At 40.4% G+C, this 19484-nt stretch overlaps 1 protein-coding gene across 5 annotated transcripts in view; it reads left to right on the top strand.

Moving 5' to 3' along the window:
* LOC140481518 (sestrin-3-like) overlaps positions 1 to 19484 on the top strand; it is a 178454-nt gene that overhangs the window by 26211 nt on the left and 132759 nt on the right. Inside the window, exon 2 of one of the 5 annotated variants that reach the window (XM_072577845.1) lies at positions 16001 to 16146. The exons of the other annotated variants lie outside the window; for them this stretch is intronic. Coding sequence (XP_072433946.1) covers positions 16132 to 16146 — 15 coding nt within the window. The 5' untranslated portion in view covers positions 16001 to 16131. The remainder of the gene's footprint in view (positions 1 to 16000; positions 16147 to 19484) is intronic. 5 annotated transcript variants of the gene reach the window in all.

The following is a 19484-nucleotide window of genomic DNA, read 5'->3' as shown; positions in this document are numbered from 1 at the left end:
CACTGTAGATAAATACTGAACTGAAATACTAGGGATGGAAGATGTTAATCAAAAACAGATCAGGTGGGTTAGACATTTTACAGGAGTCATAGAAACTTTTTTTATAGGTGATAGACTTTTATCGTCTGCAATTGCTGTATATTTGGTTTTTCATGTGTATGTAGGCTAATGAATAGATAATTCAGGTAAGCAACCCTGATACTGCAAGCTGCATAAGGGCAATGCCAATGACTTATCAATATCTAACTATATATTCATTGCCAAATGTTTTTAATGATGCATTAGTTTGCACTTTTTTAAAACATTGATTCCTTGTGGTCAAGGTGTTTGGGATGGGTATTTAATTATCATGTCGTCCTGGTCGTGAGAATATAGTCCAATTGTGAAATTTTTGCACTTATAGGTAATAGTGCTTTAAAGAATAGTAAAAGCGCTCAAAGCATTTTGAAATTGGCAGGAATTTGAAAGGTTCATTCTTTTTTTTTCTTTCAGCCCTAGTGCATTGGTAGTTTAATCTCAATCATGCTAGAGACCGTCCCAGAGATCTCTTTGGTGCCCCCTTGCACTTTTGTCCTGACCTTTTTTGAATTAGATTAGATTACATACAGTGTGGAAACAGGCCCTTCGGCCCAACATGTCCACACTGCCCTGCCGAAGCATAACCACCCATACCCCTACATTTTACCCCACTATGGGCAATTTAGCATGGCCAATTCACCTGACCTGCACATCTTTGGACTGTGGGAGGAAACCAGTGCACCCGGAGGAAACCCACGCAGACACAGGGAGAACGTGCAAACTCCACACAGTCAGTCACCTGAGGTGGGAATTGAACCCAGATCTCTGGCGCTGTGAGGCAGCAGTGCCACCCATAAGAACTCATTCATACGATCAATATTGATCCACTCTCCAGGTATTTTATTCAGATTCAATCTTAGTATTTGACAGGCTATTGGGAAATTTAAGCAATTTTTAAGTCTCTTGTTTTGAGTATCCTTCATTGCATTCTTTATGAAGCCCCATTCCATTTAAAGCCTAGCCATTTTTTTTTCTAATTGATCAATCTTTTGTATATGCATATATTGAATAATCTGTCTAAACTGAAAGTTGGAGTATAAAATGCAACTGGCAGTGTTTGCTTGTGGGATATGTCCACAAGACATGAGAATAATAAATAGTTTTAAAAGTTACACTTACCTAATTTTTTTTAAAACGGACTTTTGGACTAAAACATGGCCACTGCCGATAACTAACGTGGACTTCCAATCAGTTCTGCAATCAGTTGTTGGCAGTACAGAGCTTGGGCATCATCCACTTGGAATCTTGCACCCTTACAGTCAAACACACAGGAACAGGCAATGCTGTGTCTCTCCAATAGGAAGAACATATAAGAGTTATCAATACCTCATTATGCTTGAAGTAGTACTGACTTTTGCCCAACATCTCATTCAAACAAGGAATGATGCATATTGATTAGAGGCTTAACCTTGTTTTATTTCTGGAGGTGCTAATGGTCCCATTTATACCCTAAAGTATAAATGGGACTATTACTTGACTACTGGCCACAAGAATAGAAGCCTGTTGTTTCAAGAATACTTCCGGTGTAAATAAAGGGTGACTTGGTGACAGGATACCAGCCTCTGGAGTTACTTCAGACTGCCCTTGATATCAAGGCAGCATGTGATTGTGTGTGGAATCGGAGTAAAACTGAAGTCAGTAGGAATTGGGCAATTGCCATTGGTTGCTAAGAAAGTGGTGGATGGTGGTGGTCAGTCATTTTAACAAAACAAAAAGCCAGTTTTTAAAAATGTAAATGACTCCTTAATGGGCCCATCTCATGACCAAAGCTCCACTTGATCTTTGGTAAATAAGTTGGTTTTTTTGTGTATTTTGGCCCCCTTTCCTCTGTCTGTCTGGTAATAGTCTAGTCTTTAGTTAACATCACATTCTGCTGGGAATCTAACTGGTGATACCATAACCAATCCGAGGACTGGTTAAACCTGGTTTACAATTAAATTATCTTCAAATCTGGAAGAAATCTGCCTTTATGCTTTAAGTAGATTACGTCTGTTCACTAATATCATCTTGATAGGCATTCTTCAAAATTAAAGAAATTCTATAACTTGAGCCATTTGTACCCACCAAAAGCCAAGCTATTGTTGTAAAGTACCTGACTGAATGCTAACTTTCTGGATTCAGCCAAATTTTGATTTTCTTTAGATTTTTTTCTTAATTTTGAACTCCTTTTTTCATTTTGTTACAACATACATGATTAGGATATTTAAAGAAAAACACTTTTGAATCGCTGAATAAATCATTCTTGACTGATTAGGTGTTATTTACAAATGTTATTTACAAATTCAATTTTGAAATGGAAGGTGAGGGGAAATATGGCATAACCTGTTTGGTTTTTTAAATTTAAAAACTAAATGCCTCTGCCTCCAGACAGCAGAGGAGAAACATTAAAATAATTCAATTATCTTGCCCTCTGCTCTGTAGTAGGGGTTTGTTTTCCTTGCATGAGAACATAACTATTTTAAGAGCTAGAATAGGCCAGTCAGCCCATTCTCTCCTCTGCCATTCTCTAATTTGACTATTCCATATTCCTGCCCACACGGTGTGTCTTTAGTTTCTTTATCAGTGAGTTGAAAAAACAGCCTCCTCCATGCTTAAAAATATTCAAAGACTCTTCTACCATCTTATGGAGAAGATAGAAGATAACTTTTTTGTTGGAAGTGAGTCTTTCAAATTATTCTTTCACCTGCCTTAAAGGAAGATATTTTATTTTGAAAGTGGTCCCTAATTTTAGATTCTCTTGCAAGAGGGAAACATGCCTTCCACATCCTCCCTTTCAGAACTCTCAACTGATCTTGTTTCGATTAAATAATTTTGTCTACTGGAGCTTAGTGATACGAAGCTCATAAGACAACTTGATCATTTTCAGCTGGTAGGTTGGTAAAGCTTTTTTGAACCACCTGCAATATATTTTACATCCTTCCTTGAAGGAAAGCAATACTGAATGTAATACAATAAGAGTTGGAGATCTGAAACAAAAACAAATTCCTGGAGAAACTCAGGACATCTGGCACCACCTGTGGGAAGAAAGTGAATGTTTAAAGGCTGGTGAATGATGAGTCACCATGCTTCAATGCATCAATTTCTGTTTTTGGTATTATACACAATACTTCTAGTGTGGTCTCACCAATGCCCTGGGCTAGTGAAACATCCCCTTTCTGCAAGGGGAGTTGAATTCAAAATAAGAAATGACCACCTTCTATTTTAGGCAGAAGTGGGTACTGCAATTGCTGGAGATCAGAATCCAGATTGAGTGGTTATGCAGCATCCGAGGAGCAGGAAAATGGATATTTTGGGCAGGAGCTCTTCCTGATGCTGCCTGACTTGCTGTGCTTTACTAGCATCAGTCTAATCTTGACCCCTTCCTATTTTAATTAGTACTAATTAATTGCTAAACCTGCTTGCTTTTGTGATCCATGTTCAGTACTATAGTTGAAAAATGTGGTGTTGGAAAAGCACAGGTCAGGCAGCATCTGAGGAGCAGGAGGTTGCTGTTTCGAAGTAAGCCCTTCCTGTTGTGCTTTTCCAATGTCACCTTTTTTTGACTGATCTCTAGCATCTGCAGTCCTCTTTGTCAACGTAGTGATACAGTCAAATCCTTTTGAATTTTAGAGCCCTGCAGTTTCACTTGTTCCCATATTGCATTCAATTTGACATCTCTTTACCCATTCATTTTATAATCTCCTTCTGTCCACTTTTGCAACTTTTCTACATACTTTGTCATACTTTTTTGTCCCATCATACATATTTGTAAGTTGTAAAAAACTTGAGGCCCTGTCCATGACACTGTTAATTTGACAACTCGAAAAATGCCTATCTATTTGAAAATCCACAAACCAGACTGTCCTGTTAGGGACATCGTATCAGCCTGTTCCTGACCCATCAAGCTAATTTTGTTCTACCTTGACTCCATCCTCTCTCCACTTGTCTCGACCTGGCTCACCTATGTGCATGGTTCCTGATGTCCTTTTTATGATTAAATTAGATTCCCTACAGTGTTGGAAACAGGCCCTTCAGCTTAACCAGTCCACACCGACCCTCCAAAGAGTAATACACCCAGACCTGTTTCCCTCCAGCTAATGCACCTAACACTATAGCCAATTCATCTGACCTGCACATCTTTTTGATGGAGAGGAAACTGAAACACCCAGAGAAAACCCATGTAGGGAGAATGCACAAACTCTCTCGCAGTCCCCAGAGATTGGAATTGAACCTGAGACCCTAGTGCTGTGAGCATTGAGCCACCATGCTGTCCTCTGCCATATCAAAAGTTGTCAGTTCCCTGGTTCCAACTATTTGCTTCTTCACAATGGATGTCCAATCCCTCTGCTCCATTTCCTGTCAGGATGGTCTGAGAGTTTTCTGCTTCCTTAATCAGAGGCCTGATAATCCATATCTGCTACCATTTGTCCACCGCTTCATTGAATGTCGTCTTTTCCCCCCCCGTGGGTGGCAGTGGTTAGCACCGCTGCCTCAGTGCCAGAGACCTGGGTTCAATTCTCACCTCCGGCAACTGTCTGTGTGGAGTTTGCACATTCTCCCTGTCTGCATGGGTTTCCTCCACAGTCCAAAAATGTGCAGGTTAGGTGAATTGGCCATGCTAAATTACCCATCGTGTTAGGTGAAGGGGTAAATGTGGGGGAGTGGGTCTAGGTGGGTTGCTGTTCAGAGGGTCGGTGTGGACTTGTTGGGTGGAAGGGCCTGTTTCTACACTAATTAATCTAATCTTCTTTTCCCTGAACAATTTCTCCATCTCGCTTCTGCCAAGTCAAAGGAGTAGCTATGGGTACCAGTTATGCCTGCCTCTTTATGGGGTACATGGAACAAGCCTTGTTCCAGTGCTACAATGAACCTCTCCCACAATATGCACACTCTCTTCAGTACATCAATGACTCTTTTGGTGCAACTTTTTTTTTTGCCTCCAATTTCCATCCCTCTATATAACTTCCACATCATTTTCTGACACTTCTCTTCCTTTCCTTGACTTTCCATCTCCATTTTGGGGAATAAATTTCACTGACTCCTAATAACTACCTTCACTACTGATCTTTTGAATCCTTATAGGACATGGGATATAATCACTTTCTCCCAGTTCTTAGGATTGGGTCCTCCTTGTTTTTTTTTACTTTTCATCCCGCCAGGCTCCCCATCCAAAGGATCATCCTCCATTTCAGGCAACTCCAGCAGAACCTAACCACTGAGCTCAACTTTCCTGCACTCTCCCGTCTGCATTTTTTGTTTTTTTTTTAGGGACCAGGCCCTCCAAGACATAGTCCACTACTCCAATGGCCATCAATACAAAACCACCCCACCCCCGTGGCACTTTGAGTTGTCATGAGTGGTTAAGGGGAGCTAGTGCATGTAGTTAATGTAGATTTTTATAAGACTGTGTAAGGTCTCCCATTCGCGATTAGCATGCAAAATTGAAGTGCATGCAATAGGAGATAGTGTACTCAAATGGAATGTGAACTGGTTGGTGTACAGTAAACCAAGAATGAATGGGTCTTTTTCCAGATGGCAGGAAGTGACTAATGGAGTACTGCAGGGATCACTGTAATAAACTCTCAGTATGATTTAATGTGATGTCAGATCTCCAAATTTGCAGATGATACACAGCTAGGTGGGGGTGGTGAGCTGTGAGGAGGATGCAGAGATTTCTTTAAGTTGAGTGGGCCAATACATGGTAGGTGGATAAATGTGGATACATTTTTAGTGACAAAAACAGCCAGATTATTGTCTGGCTATAGATTTTGAAAGGAGGAGCTGCAATAGTACATCTGTCCTCGTATGCCAATTGATGAAATAAACATGTCACTGCATCAAGCAGTGAAGAAGGTAAATGGTATGTTGACCTTTAATGAGAGGATTCGATTTCAGGAGTGGTTATGTACAGGGCCTTGGTGAGACCGGGGGAAAGTAAGGCCTGCAGATGCTGGCGAACAGAATAGAAGGATGTTGAGCTGGAAAAGCGCAGCCAGTCAGGCAGCATCTGAAGAGCAGGAGAGTCGACAAGATTAGATTTAGATTAGATTACTTAGTGTGGAACCAGGCCCTTCGGCCCAACAAGTCCACACCGTCCCGCCGAAGCGTAACCCACCCATACCCCTACATCTATATTTACCCCTTACCTAACACTATGGACAAGTCGGGCATAAGCCCTTCATCACCACCTTGGTGAAACCATGCCTGCAGCGCTGTGCAGTTTTGATCACTATCTGAAGAAGGATGTGCTGGCTATTGAGTGCAACAAAACATTAATTCCTAGGGCAGTAGGACCTAATTAGATTACATTAGTGTGGAAACAGGCCCTTCAGCCCAACAAGTCCACACCAACCCCCTGAAGCGTAACCCACCCATACCCCTCCATTTACCCCTTACCTAACACTGGGCAATTTAGCATGGCCAATTCATCTGACCTGCGCATCTTTGGACTGTGGGAGGAAATCTGAGCACCCGGAGGGAACCCATGCAGACACTGAGAATGACTGTGGAGTTTGCACAGTCGCCTGAGGTGGGAATTGAACCTGGGTCTCTGGCACTGAGGCAGCAGTGCTAGCCACTGTGCCACCCTAATGCACAGGGAGTGACTGGTTAGGAATGTTCACTGGCGTTTAGAACATTGAAGGGGGAGTTTCATGGAATGCCAATAGGATTAGATAGGGTAGTTGCAGGAAGGATGTTCTCTCTATCTTTTAGACTGTGTGATTTCTAAATTTTAGACTCTCTCAGACAATGGGCAGACTGAGATGAGGATAAATTTCTTTACCCCATACTGTAGTGAGTCTGTGGAATTGTCACAGGAAACTGAAGGCTAAAGCATTGAAAACTTTCAAGGAACATGTAGATATATCATGGCCATAATAAGCTCAAAGGGTCTGGGGAGAATGTAGGAATAGGGTATTAAGTCAAATGATCAGCCATGATCCTATTGAATAGCATAGCAGGCTTGGAAGACCTACTACTCCTATTTTCTATCTTTCATTAACTTTTAAAGATGTCTCCTGAAGGATCACTGGCATGGGTGCTTATTTTTAAATTTTCCATCTGTTTAATTGCCTGTTGCAGCTCCCCCAGAGTATTTAGTCCTTTAGTGGATTCAACTAGAGGATACTAGTTTGCGTAGTATCTGCTGCTACCGATCTTTTTATTTCTTTTTGCTGATGTGGAGCTGTTAGTTTCTTTCATGGTACTGTCATGTTTTGAGAAACACTGTTATGAGAATTAAGATTTTGACTTTGCAGCCATTAGTACCATTTATAGATAAGAAAATTGTGTTGTCAGGATGGTACTTGGTTTTCTTTTCCCACTACAGTTTTTATATATTGTTGGTTTTTAGTATCAGCCTTGAGCTGTTAGAATGTTATCTTGGTTTGTTCTGCCAAACAGTGAAGCCTGCTTGTTTTTGTTCTATGACAGCTTTGTTGAACAAGATCTGGTGACTATGTTCTGACCTAATGATCTGAACACATGTCAAGTATAGCTGACTTAATTTGATTCCACTGTTTTGAAATTGAGTTGGGCATGTTAGTTTCGATTTGATTTTTGTGAGCTGCCTATGGAATTCCTTTGGTCAGGCTACATTCAATTAAGGCATTGATCAACTTCGTCTTGCAGTCTTCAGTTCTTACAATTTGTATTTGATCAATCAATGTTCATCAATAAAACATGTCATTCTGTGTAGCAGGCATCCATCTCCCACATTGATTGACTGTGATACAAACATCACTTGGGTGTTTTGACTTGAACAATCTGAGATGCCAGTGCTTTGATATAGGATATTCTACTCTCTTTAATAGAAGTACTTTGCCAGTAGGAGGATACTATTTGCATTGACCTTTCCCAATTGCTGTTCTATTGTTACTCCACCAGACAAAGCAAAGGACAGTCTTAGCATGGAAGTATTAATGAATGATTTTGTCTTCCATTTGTTTGGGATGACCAAGTCCTTTTTTAATGGAAACTTTCCTTTATATCTTCACCTTGATTTAGATTACTTAGTGTGGAAACAGGCTCTTTGGCCCAACATATCCACACTGACCCGCTGAATAGAAACCCACCCCCTACAGGAGGAAACCCATGCAGACACTGGGAGAATGTGCAAACTCTAAACACAGTTGCCCAAGGCTGGTATTGAACTCTGGTCCCTGGTGCTGTGAGGCAGCAGTGCTGACCACTGAGCCACCATACCGCTCACCTTAGCCAAGGATTGGTGCATGAATGCTGGCTGTAGCATATGGTTTACAGCTGAGCTGGAGACTTTAATGCTATGACCTCTTTCACCTGAGTTCTGGCAGAGCATTCAAGATCCTAATCTAGGTGACACTATATATCTTTATGGATAGGAGTGTCTTGTCGGTCTTGCCTTTTCCAGGAAGTGTGTGTATGTTCATTCAGCTGTCCTCTTGAGGAAGGTGGGTCACACTGGGGATAGTGTATTTGTAGTTCATGTAATGTGATTGCAGTTCTTCCAGCTGCCGATCACTTATCAATGAGTATTGGAGCATTAAGTTGTAAAATTCTGGGGGTGTTCCAAGCCAGGAGAATGTCATAACCTATTTCTAGGGCACCTTTTATTTGGCTTTTCACCCAATTAGGTGACCAGAGGGTATCCTATATCACTCACTGATACTGCTATCGAAAGACACTAGTTCCAACACCAGTGGCTAATCACTTGTGCATCTGTTGACTGTAAACTTTTTAGGGCCCAGGTATTGCTACAGGACTTGACAAAGGACTTGGACTCCTGTCAAAGTTTGCACATGATTTTCATTTAACATGGGGAGCTTGGGGCACCAGCATTGTCTATGTTGTCTTTCTACAGATTTTCTGGTCAGATTTTGTTGATCTGACAAGTGCTATGACTAGGACTATCTTGATACTGCAGCCTGTTTTTGTTTCCTCCTTTTGCCAGTTTTGCTGTTGCTTACTTTCTGACTATACTTTTGTCAGGCACCATCCCCATAACCTAGCAACCATAGGTGATACTAATTTGCACAAGATCCTGAAAATGCACAAGCCTCTTCCCCTGTGTCAAAATGACAATCCACAAGAGGATTTGGAAGAAACATTTTGAATAAATATCAAATAATGTGGAAACTTTTAGCTTGTCCCTTTGTTTTGTGAAAAAAATGTCTTTTAACTGTTCTTGACATGGAGCACATTACTCAAAATAAGCACCAATTTATAACTTTTTCATGTCAAGAATGAGTTACAGCGGCAAGATACTTCTAATCTAAAAAAAGTATATTGAGCTTTTTGGGGCAAAGTGGGATAGTTTCACTGGTAGTGAACTGAAGGTACTTTTAAAAGAATATAGAAGTGGGGAGGTTGGAAACAAAAATTGTACTCCATTAAATATCTATATTCTTGCTGTTGAAGGAGTATTAGTAATTTGCAGTAAATTTTGCAAATTGTACAAGATTGGTATGCATCTATAGGGAAATAAATTAAATGGCAATCCTAGATAGTGTGCCAATGAAGTGGTTGCTTTCTCCTGATTTGTTAAACAACTTGTGTATTTTCAGCAAGTTTAGATATGTAAGTAATACATAGTAGTGATCATTATTTCGAAGGTTAATTTTACCAGAGTCACAATCTAGAGATTGCAGTCAAAATAAAATCATGAGTCCTTGTGAAACATTAACTCTACTCCAAGTGGCTGAAATTTCCTCTAGTGTGTTAAAGAAAAGTTGTTTATATTGTTATTTGCAATAGATGTCCACAAAAGCCATTAGCTGCTTCTCAGTTCTAAATAACAAACTGTAGTTTGGAAAAGCCAGAAATTAAATGAAATTTTGAGCACAGTTTGGAGTGACTACTAAGGCTAGAAGCAGATTTAGATTCTGACTTGTCCCCTTTCTAGATAAAGAATAACATTTTTGAGAAGTCAGGAAGGTGAAGTATAAAATTCCCACGTCTGATCTGCTTATTGGTTGGTGTCCGTCACTTGCCCCAACTCTGCCCTGCTCCGTATTTAACCCATCCATGTACCTATCTTAATGTTCCTTTTTTTTTGTGTGTCTCTGTGTGTCTCTGTGTGTCTCTGTGTGTCTCTGTGTGTCTCTGTGTGTCTCTGTGTGTCTCTGTGTGTCAGATTCACTCGAATGATTCCTGGACTCCCTCTGCTAAGTTACGAAGAGAGTTTACAGTTAAGTTTGTATTTGTTGAAATTTTAAGAGGCTAAGGGGTGGCTTAATTAAAGTTTTCAAGTCATTATTTTGGCAGAAATTATTCCACTATTAAATTGGCTCCAACTTCTGTAATGTTTCAAATCCAAAATTGGTTAAAAAGGTATTAAGAATGGACAAAGTCTGTACAAAAATTGCTGGAAGAACTTCATTCTGGCAGCATCTGTAGAAGAAAGAAAAGTTAACATTTCTGAAGATGGGTTACTGGACTGTTCAGGTTCAGTTCTGAAGAAGGGTCACTAGACCAGCAATGTTAACTCTGCTTTCTTTGCAAGGGCTTTAGCCCCTTAGGGCTAAATTTCATTTGCTAGTTCCTTATCATGAGTAGTAAACAGATTTCTTGACTACAGCAAATAATTGATAGAGTGCAAAATTAGAAATAATTAAGTGTGTGAGCAATCTGTTTTCCATCAATGACCTTATTTACTCATTTGAGTGGTTGATTTACAGCAATTATTCCTTATTGTAAAAGTGCAGTTTGATAACTAATATTGTAACAAAGTACATTTATAACAAATCATTTTATACTATTCTAAAACAACAGTTTGAACTGGATTAACATATGAGCAAGTTGCCAAAGGGTTTTTGAGTCTTGGAATTAAACATTCAACATGTTGGTATTTTAATGCCAGAAGTGCAAAATGAATAATTGATTAGGTTGCCTCATTGTAGAAGACAGTGAAAGTAAATTCTACATCCAGTGCATACTTGTTTGAATACTAAAACTGATTTGGATTTTGTGCAAATTTAATCCCAGGATGGCGAGAGAATTTACTTCACATTTGTGTACAAGTGTTATTATTGTGTTCTTGATCTTGGAACAGAAGGATGGGACAAGAGTTGGGACAAAAGCACCTGTGGTGTTGTATCTGAAAGTTGATGCATAGGTTTTTAGGTTGACCACTGTAGTCTTTATTTGAATTTAAATTTGAATCAAGCACTACACTTGACTCATGTTCTTCAAAATTCTAGCATTTGTGCTAGAATAGTTAAATGGTCATTTTTGGATTGGTGTAAACTTCTGACTCAATTTTTTTTTGTCTTTTTTCAACTGTGTAGCTGCATCACCAGATATTAAAAATCTTGTCTGTGAAAAGGTGGATAAGTGTGCATTTTTAATAAATTTTTCTATGCAGACCCTCCCTCCTTTCCTTCCCTCAGAATTCCTTAATCCCAGTGAAAGGACATGAATCGTATAGTACTCAACATTTTGGTAGGTGTTTAGGCAGCAGAGTAAACTTAATGGAGGCTTTCAGATTATTGTCTGTTTTGTTTTGAAACGCTTCCTTTTTAGTGATAGTTTTCAAGATGTAAAAACTGAGCTACGTTTTCCAATAGTTTTATTATTAATCTCTATTGTAGGCATTGAATTTTTATAAGTGTGTTTTGGTCAAGAACTTTGGTCTTCCTGGTGTCCGACACAAGTCCCATTTTTTTTCTCTCTGTTAGGCTTCAATGAATCCAAGTACTCCTTTGGGCTGCAGACTATCTTGTACCTTTTTGTGAGCACTCTGTTCTACTACTGATAAAGTAACTGTTGTCTTGTTTACTGGGGCTTGTGAATTGTGAAGTGCACTGGTTCCTTTTGAATGGCTGCATCAACTTCCACATGTAAAGATTAAATAACATCAGCAGGATTCCTTCGCAGTGTGGTGGTATTGTGGATACACTATATCATTCAAAACCTAGAAACCTGTTTTATATCATTCTATGGCATGATAGGCAAAAAGGAGAAAGTGAGGACTGCAGATGCTGGAGATCAGAGCTGAAAAATGTGTTGCTGGAAGAAGTGCTTATGTCCGAAACATCGATTCTCCTGCTCCTTGGATGCTGCCTGACCTGTACTTTTCCAGTAATGCATTTTTTGTGATAAGCAAGACAAAGGTCTAGTGAAACAATAGTCCTACAACAAAAAGACTTCAGAAGCCAAAAATATTGACAAGGTTTTTTTAATCAAATCTAAAGTTTAATAAGGCTATGTTTATATTTGTACCAAAAGTATGGAGAAATCATTATTTCCTCAAAGTACATAATGTCTTAAATGAAGTGGTCCGAGGAAAAACTGAATACTGTCTAGCTTAAATTGAAAGATCACCAGAAATAAATGTCTTTGTCAGACTATGACCCAAGTCTTTATTTTAAGGCTATTCTGGGTGGATAAGGTTTAGTTCCTGACACGGGTACAGACCAGCTCATTGTTTCCTTTGAAAGGAGCCATCTGAGGCAAAGCGGGTTGGGGGGATCTGATTGAGGTATACCAAATTATGGAAAGCATAGACAGTGAGAATCTTTATCCCATGGAATACATGCCTAAGACCAGAGGACACCAGTTTAAGGTGAGATGTGGAAATATGAGGGAAAAATTTTTTCACTCAGGAATGTGCTGCCTCAGGGGGTGGTGGAGGCAGGTAGTCTCATGGCATGTAAAAACCCCGGCATGCACACTTAAAATGCCAGGGCACAGCACACTATGGACCAAGTGTAGGTAAATAGGATTAGTATAGTTTAGAGTTTGTTAGCTTAGACATGGTAGGCCGAAGAACCTGTTTCTATGCCGGCTGTCTGTCTGTCTCTACATTGAACTTGAAAAGGGTTTAAACAAAAGGGGGGGGGGGGGTGCAGAAATTGTATTGCTATTAGACAGGACCTGTGGAATATGCACAACAAAAATGTAGAGTCTGTTTAAGGAACACTTGTTGCAAGTGTTGGATAACTTTGTCCCACTGAGACAGGCAAGGAATGATCAAGTGAAGGAGCCTTGGATGACCAGAGGGGAGAAACTTCTTGTCAAGAGGAAGAAGGAAGTTTACTTAAGGTTGAGGAAATGAGGATCGGGTATAGCTTTACAGGATTACCAGGTAGCTAGGACCAAACTCAAATGGACAGATGGTGGGAAGGATTAGGGGAAACCCAAAGGCGTTCTACACATGAGGAATAAGAGAATGGCCCTGCCCCCTCTGTGATCAATCAGGGATAGTGGAGCAAACTTGTGCCTGGAGTCTGAAGAGGGTAGGAGAGGCCCTAAATGAATTTTTTTTTTTTTGCTTCGGTATTCACTAGATAGAGGAACCTTGTTGATGGTGAGAACACTGGACCAGGTTAATTAAGCTTGAACAGAATTTTGAAAATTTTAAGTGGATGTGCTGGAAATTCTGAGAAACATAAAGATGGGCAAGTCTTTGGGGCCAGACCAGACCCAAGGTTACTGCAGGCAGTGAGGAATGAGATTGCTGCTCCTCTGGTGATTGTCTTTGCATCCTCACTCACCACAAGGGTAATACCAGATAATTGGAGGAAGGCAAATCTTGTTCCTCTGCCCAAGAAAGGGGAATCCATGGGAATGACAGTCAGTCAGTTATATCTCTGGTAAACAAGGTACTGGAAAGGATTCTGAAATGCACTTTATAACTATTTGGAAGAACATTGTTTGATTAAAGATAATCAATATGGCTTCGTGAGAGGCAGGTCATGCCTCAAGCCTTAGCTCTTTTGAGGATGTGACGAGACAAGTTGACTAAGGTTGAACAGTGAATGTGGTGTACCTGGATTTCAGTAAGGCCTTTAAGGTTCCCCATGATAAGCTCACTCCTAAATTTTAGGAGGTATGGGATACAAGGAAATTTTGGCTGTCTGGATACAGAATTGGCTCGCTGAAGGAAAGCAACAAATGGTAGTGGATGGAAAGTATTCTGCCTGGTGCCCCACAGTGATCTGTTCTTGGACCTCTGCTGTTTTCAGTTTTTTTATAAAACTGACTTGGATGAAGAAGTGAAAGGGTGCCTTGTAAGTTTGCCAATGACACAAGCCGGTGGTGCTGTAGATTGTGTCAAGGGCTGTTACAGGCTACAGCAAGACATTGAAAAATGTGAAATGATTCATTTTTGGAGGGGTGAATTTGAATGCAGAATACTGGGTTTAAAGACCGGATTCTTGGCAATGTGGAGGAACAGTGGGATTTTGGAGCCCACATACAAAAATTCCTCAAAGTTGCCACCCAAGTTGGTGGGGTTGTTTTTAAGGTGTATGGTGTTTTGGCTTTCATTTTAACAGTGGATTGAGTTTGAGCCATGAGAGTTTGCTGCTGTATAAAACCGTGATTAGATCACACTTAGGATATTGTGTCCTGTTCTGGTTGCCTCATTATAGATCCTTTAAAGAGGGTGCAGAGGAAATTTGCCAGGATTGGAGGGCTCCTCTTATGAAGAGAGATTGAGTAGGTGAGTGAGTGAGCTGGGGCTTCTCACTGGACAGAAGTTGACTTGTTACAGGTGTACAAGATAACAAGAGGTATAGAAGATAAGCAGAGACTTGTCCAGGGCAGGAATGGCTGTCAGCAGGGATCATCGTTTTAAGGTGATTGGAGGGAGGTATAGGGGAGGTGTCAAAGGTAGGTTCTTTATGCTGAGTGTGGTGGATGCATGGAATGCACTGCCAGTGGTAGTAGTGAAGTCAGACATTAGGGACATTAAGTGACTACTGGACAAGCACATGGTGGCAGTAAATTGGGGTGTGTAAGTTAGGTTGAGCTTGGATTAAGACCACTGCTCAGCACAACCTAGTGGGCTGGAAAGGTCTGTACTCTGCCATGTTCTATAATTTTACAGGTAGATATGTGCATTAGAAGTTGAATCCATGCAAGAGTCCCTTAGAATTTGGAAGATTTTTAATTTTTTTTTCTCCCTCCAGTGGCACTATAGTGAAAAGGTTGTGACTGCAAGATGGACAGCAATAATGGTTAATCAATGTGAGCTGATAATTTTAGACCAAACCATTTTTTGATTTTTTTCAAGGGGTAGAAACTGAAAGAGTCAAAGGAAGGCAGTTAGCCATGGTAGAGAGGAGTGGATAGCTGGGCATACCCCAACATCTACTCCGGGTTGGAAAGGGAGGTAGAGAATAATAGAGGTGAAAATCAAAGGTTTAAATTTCCATTTCAATAAGTGGGAAAGAGTGTAGGTATGCTCACTGAGCTGTAGGTTTGATATCCAGATGTTTCATTACCTGGCTAGGTAACATCAGTGGCGACCTCCAAGTGAAGCAAAGCTGTTGTCTCCTGCTTTCTATTTGTTTGTCCTGGAAGGGGTTCCTGGGGTTTGTGGTGATATCATTCCTTGTTTGTTTTGAGGGGTTGATAGATGGTATCTAGATCTGTCTTTGTTTATGGCGTTGTGGTTGGAGTGCCAGGCCTCTAGGAATTCTCTGGCATGTCTTTGCTTAGCCTGTCCCAGGATAGATGTGGTGTTCCAGTCGAAGTGGTTTTTTTTCATCCATGTGTAGAGCTACAAGGGAGAGAGGGTAGTGTCTTTTTGTGGCTAGCTGGTGTTAGTGTATCCTGGTGGCTAACTTTCTTCCTGTTGTCCTACATAGTTAAAAATCGCAACACCAGGTTATAGTCCAAGTTTAATTGGAAGCACACTCGCTTTCGGAGTGACGCTCCTTCATCAGGTGATTGTCCTACGTAGTGTTCGTGCATGGAATTTTGTAGATGAGATTGGTTTTGTCCCATGGGTTGTACTGGGTCTTAAGTTTGTTAGTTTTTGTCTGAGTGTTGGTGGGTTTGTGTGCTACTAGGATTCCGAGGGGTCTTAGTAGTCTGGCTGTCATTTCTGAAACTTCTTTGATTATGGTAAGGTGGTTAGGGTTTCTGACTGTTTGGTCTGCTTGTCGTGGTTTGTTCTTGAGGAATCTGCGCACTGTATTTCTTTTGAGTATCTGTTCTTCTTGAATACGTTGTATAGGTGGTCATCTATCAACCCCTTGGAAAACAAACAGGAAATGATGACACTGCCACAAACCCCAGGAACCCAGGAGAAAGATATAAATAGAAAGCAGGAGACAACAGCTTCGCTTCACTTGGAGGTCGCCACTGATGTTACCTAATCAGGTAATAAAACGTCTGGATATCAAACCTACAGCTAAGTGTGCAAACCTGCACCCTAAACCTCAACCTGAGCTACAAACCTTGCATAAGTGAGAAACTTTTGCTAGGACTACTGGAAGTTGCAAGGAAAGTAAAATTTTGTAAAACATGTCAAGTGATATGGATACCTATGTGATTAAACCAGCAATTTTAAAACCTCCCACTTTTTGGAGAACCAGTTTGGTTTTGTGTTAGTAGATTGTACAATACCTTTACCCAAAAAATGCAAGCAGGGTATCTCTATAACTTTACTGTTTATAGACTTGTGCTGGTTAGGATAAATGCTGCTAAGGAAAAGTTAACTCCATTTTTATTTCTTTTGTGGTCTACAAGTTCCAACGTTTGGTTGGTTTTTTTTTGTCTGTCTGTGTCTGTCGCCAACTATGTATTATCCACCTTTTTTATTTGTGGTGATTTGAAGAACTGCTGTCAGTCTCCAAACCATAATTAATACATGTTGCAAACACCTGCAGGATTAGCATGGAAAACTAGGTTCCTTACTATTTGCTATTAGATTCTTCAAATTAATTGACTGGATTCAGTCCATTTTGAATTGAGATATGGCCTGAGATGATGGGTATATTAAGAGGCTTTTAAGACCAAAAGAAAAATCCTAAATGTTAGAATACATGTCTATCTTTGTAGCAAAACTCCTGGAGGATGTAACATAAGCTTTTCAAAGTTTCATAGGCAGACAAACATGGTAACAACTAGAATATTTCAAGGAGAAGGTATTTGTTTGCCTTTGCAATGTGAACCTCTAAAAGCAAATTCAGTAGGCCATGCAAGGTTGTTCAGGAAGCTAGTGACTTATCTGATGATCTTAATCATAGGAAGAAGAATCAGTTAGATCATGTGTATTGAAGCAAATCAACTTTATAAAATAGTTGAAGATGTTTCGACCTCTCAAGGAAGTAGTGACCAGGCTGAATGATTGATCTCCAGCAGCGATGGCTGCCTTTCTTTGTGCCAGGTAGAACTCTAATCCAGTGAAGAGATTTTCTTTTCTCTTGATTCTTATTTGCTAGAGCTTCTTGATGCTACGTGGTATCAAGGCAGCATTTGACATCAAAGGCTATCACCCTTGTTTCCATTTTTTTTAAATTATGATTTAGCCCAAACGTAATTCTAAAGAAGTCAGACCGACAGGGTCTGGTAAACCTAAGCTGAGCTTAGTGTGCAAGGACAGCAGTTGACATCCCCATCCATTACTTCGTTAGACTGGGGTTGACCAGGTTGAACTTGTCCTCCTTGTTTCCACATAGTTGGATAGATGCCAGTGTTGCAGTTGACGGGTGCACCTTTAGTTAGGGTACAGCAAGCTCTGGAGTTTGTTTTCAATACTTTTGAGTGGAATCTTGTCAGAGCCCAACAGCTTTACAATATCTCATACCTTCAAATGTTTTCTTAATATCAAGTGCAGTGAATCACTTTATTTGATGAAGGACTGACATGATGCTGGAAATCTTTTTGGAGATCAAGATGGGTTATCCACACAAATTCTGGCTAAATATTGTTGCAAATACTTGCCCTTTGCACTGATATGCTGGGCTTAATGTGTTGCTGGAAAAGCGCAGCATCAAAGGAGCAGGAGAATCGATGTTTCGGGCATAAGCCCTTGAGGATGTGCTGGGATTCCCCATCATTTGAGGATGGGGATATTTATGGAACTTCCAGTAAGTTTGTCTGCAACTATTTATAACTGGATGTGATAGTACTGCAATGTTTAGATCCAATCCATTGACTGACTGTGAAATTGCTAGCCTCTTTTATGTGCTGCTTATGCAAATACTCCTCTTGTGCACCTTCACCAAATTGACGTCTCATTGTTTGGATGTCCTTGTGCTAATCCTAGGATGCCCTCCTTCAATGGAAGGGTGCCAGTGTCTATCCCCTGGCTTGATAGAGTGGAGGAATATGAAGTTGAAGATTGTGTTTGAGTAGAGTTCTGCTGATATCAACAGAACCTCGTGGATGATTGGTTTTAAGTTGGTGGATCTGCTCAAAATTTATGCTATTGAGCACAATGGTAGTGCAACACAACACCATCCTCCATGTCAAAATGAGATTGAGTCTGAAGCAATGTGTGGTGATCTTTCCTACAAATATGGTCATGGTTAAGGCAAACTGGTGAGGATGTGGTAAAGTTCCCTCCGGTTGATTCATTCCTGATAAGACCTAATCCAGCAGCTACATCATTTAAGACTTGACTAGCTAGTTAGTGATATTAACAAATAACTGGGTGGGAAATTTCAGTGTCCATCACCAACTGTGTATATTGCCACTGCCATTAATGTGGCCTTTACCATTTGAGAAGTATTGATTCTTCAGCTGAGCTGGGGTAGGGATGGATTGGATAAGAGGTGGAATCTCCACCCTTCAGGCACTCTGCCTGTATTCCTGATGAAGGGCTTTTGCCTGAAACGTCGATTTTACTGCTTCTCGGATGCTGCCTGAACTGCTGTGCTTTTCCAGCACCACTCTAATCCACGCTAAGAGGTGGAATAGTTAACAGTATCACCTACATTTGACTTGACTCATTGAAATTTCAGGGGTCTTGGAGTACATTGAGCACTCCTCCCTTTTAACAGTAAAACAACAGCATCCATGTTTGCCTCTGCCCTGCTGGTGGGTCAAAATGTAACCAGCACTGAAAATGGTGATAGCTGATTTAATTATGTGGTGTGAAGTATGATTCTGAATGTGACTATCCAGCTGTTGCTTGATGAGTCAGTGAGACAGTTGTCTCAATTTTTGGTGTTAGCTCCGAGATGTTAGTATTGAGGACTTTGCAGAGACCATGTGACTGAATTGATCATTATTATTTCCTGGGATGAAGGGCCATCCAGTGTCATTCCACTTTTTTTTAACAAGAGTCCTTTGTAGTTTGATATAACAAAGCAGCTTGCAAGATCATTTTAGAAGCCTTTAATAGTTAGTTACATTGTGGTTTGGGGTTGCATGTAGGCCAAACTAGGTAAGGAAGAAGGATTTCTTTCCCTAAAGGATGATCATGAAACCGATTTATATCTGGGTCACCACAGTGATATCTCTGAATTGTAGCAATTTTTCTTATACCTGACTTCTTTGGAAACAGGACAAGGTAATGCATACAGCTTTCAATTATGTCCATTTAAGAGCTTCAAAGGGGTTTGTATCATTGTGTAAAGGCTTTTCCTGGCAGATCAAAAATATTGGTAAGATGCAGGTCAATGCTGAGTGGGATGGTCTGTATTGGCCAATGTCAAGCCTGGTCATGTTTCAGCAGTTGCTGTAAAGTGTTTTTTTTTGTGTGGTGTGCC

This window comes from Chiloscyllium punctatum, chromosome 9 (assembly GCF_047496795.1).
Source record: "Chiloscyllium punctatum isolate Juve2018m chromosome 9, sChiPun1.3, whole genome shotgun sequence".
NCBI lineage: Eukaryota > Metazoa > Chordata > Chondrichthyes > Orectolobiformes > Hemiscylliidae > Chiloscyllium > Chiloscyllium punctatum.
This window is presented reverse-complemented; position numbering and strand designations above follow the sequence as displayed.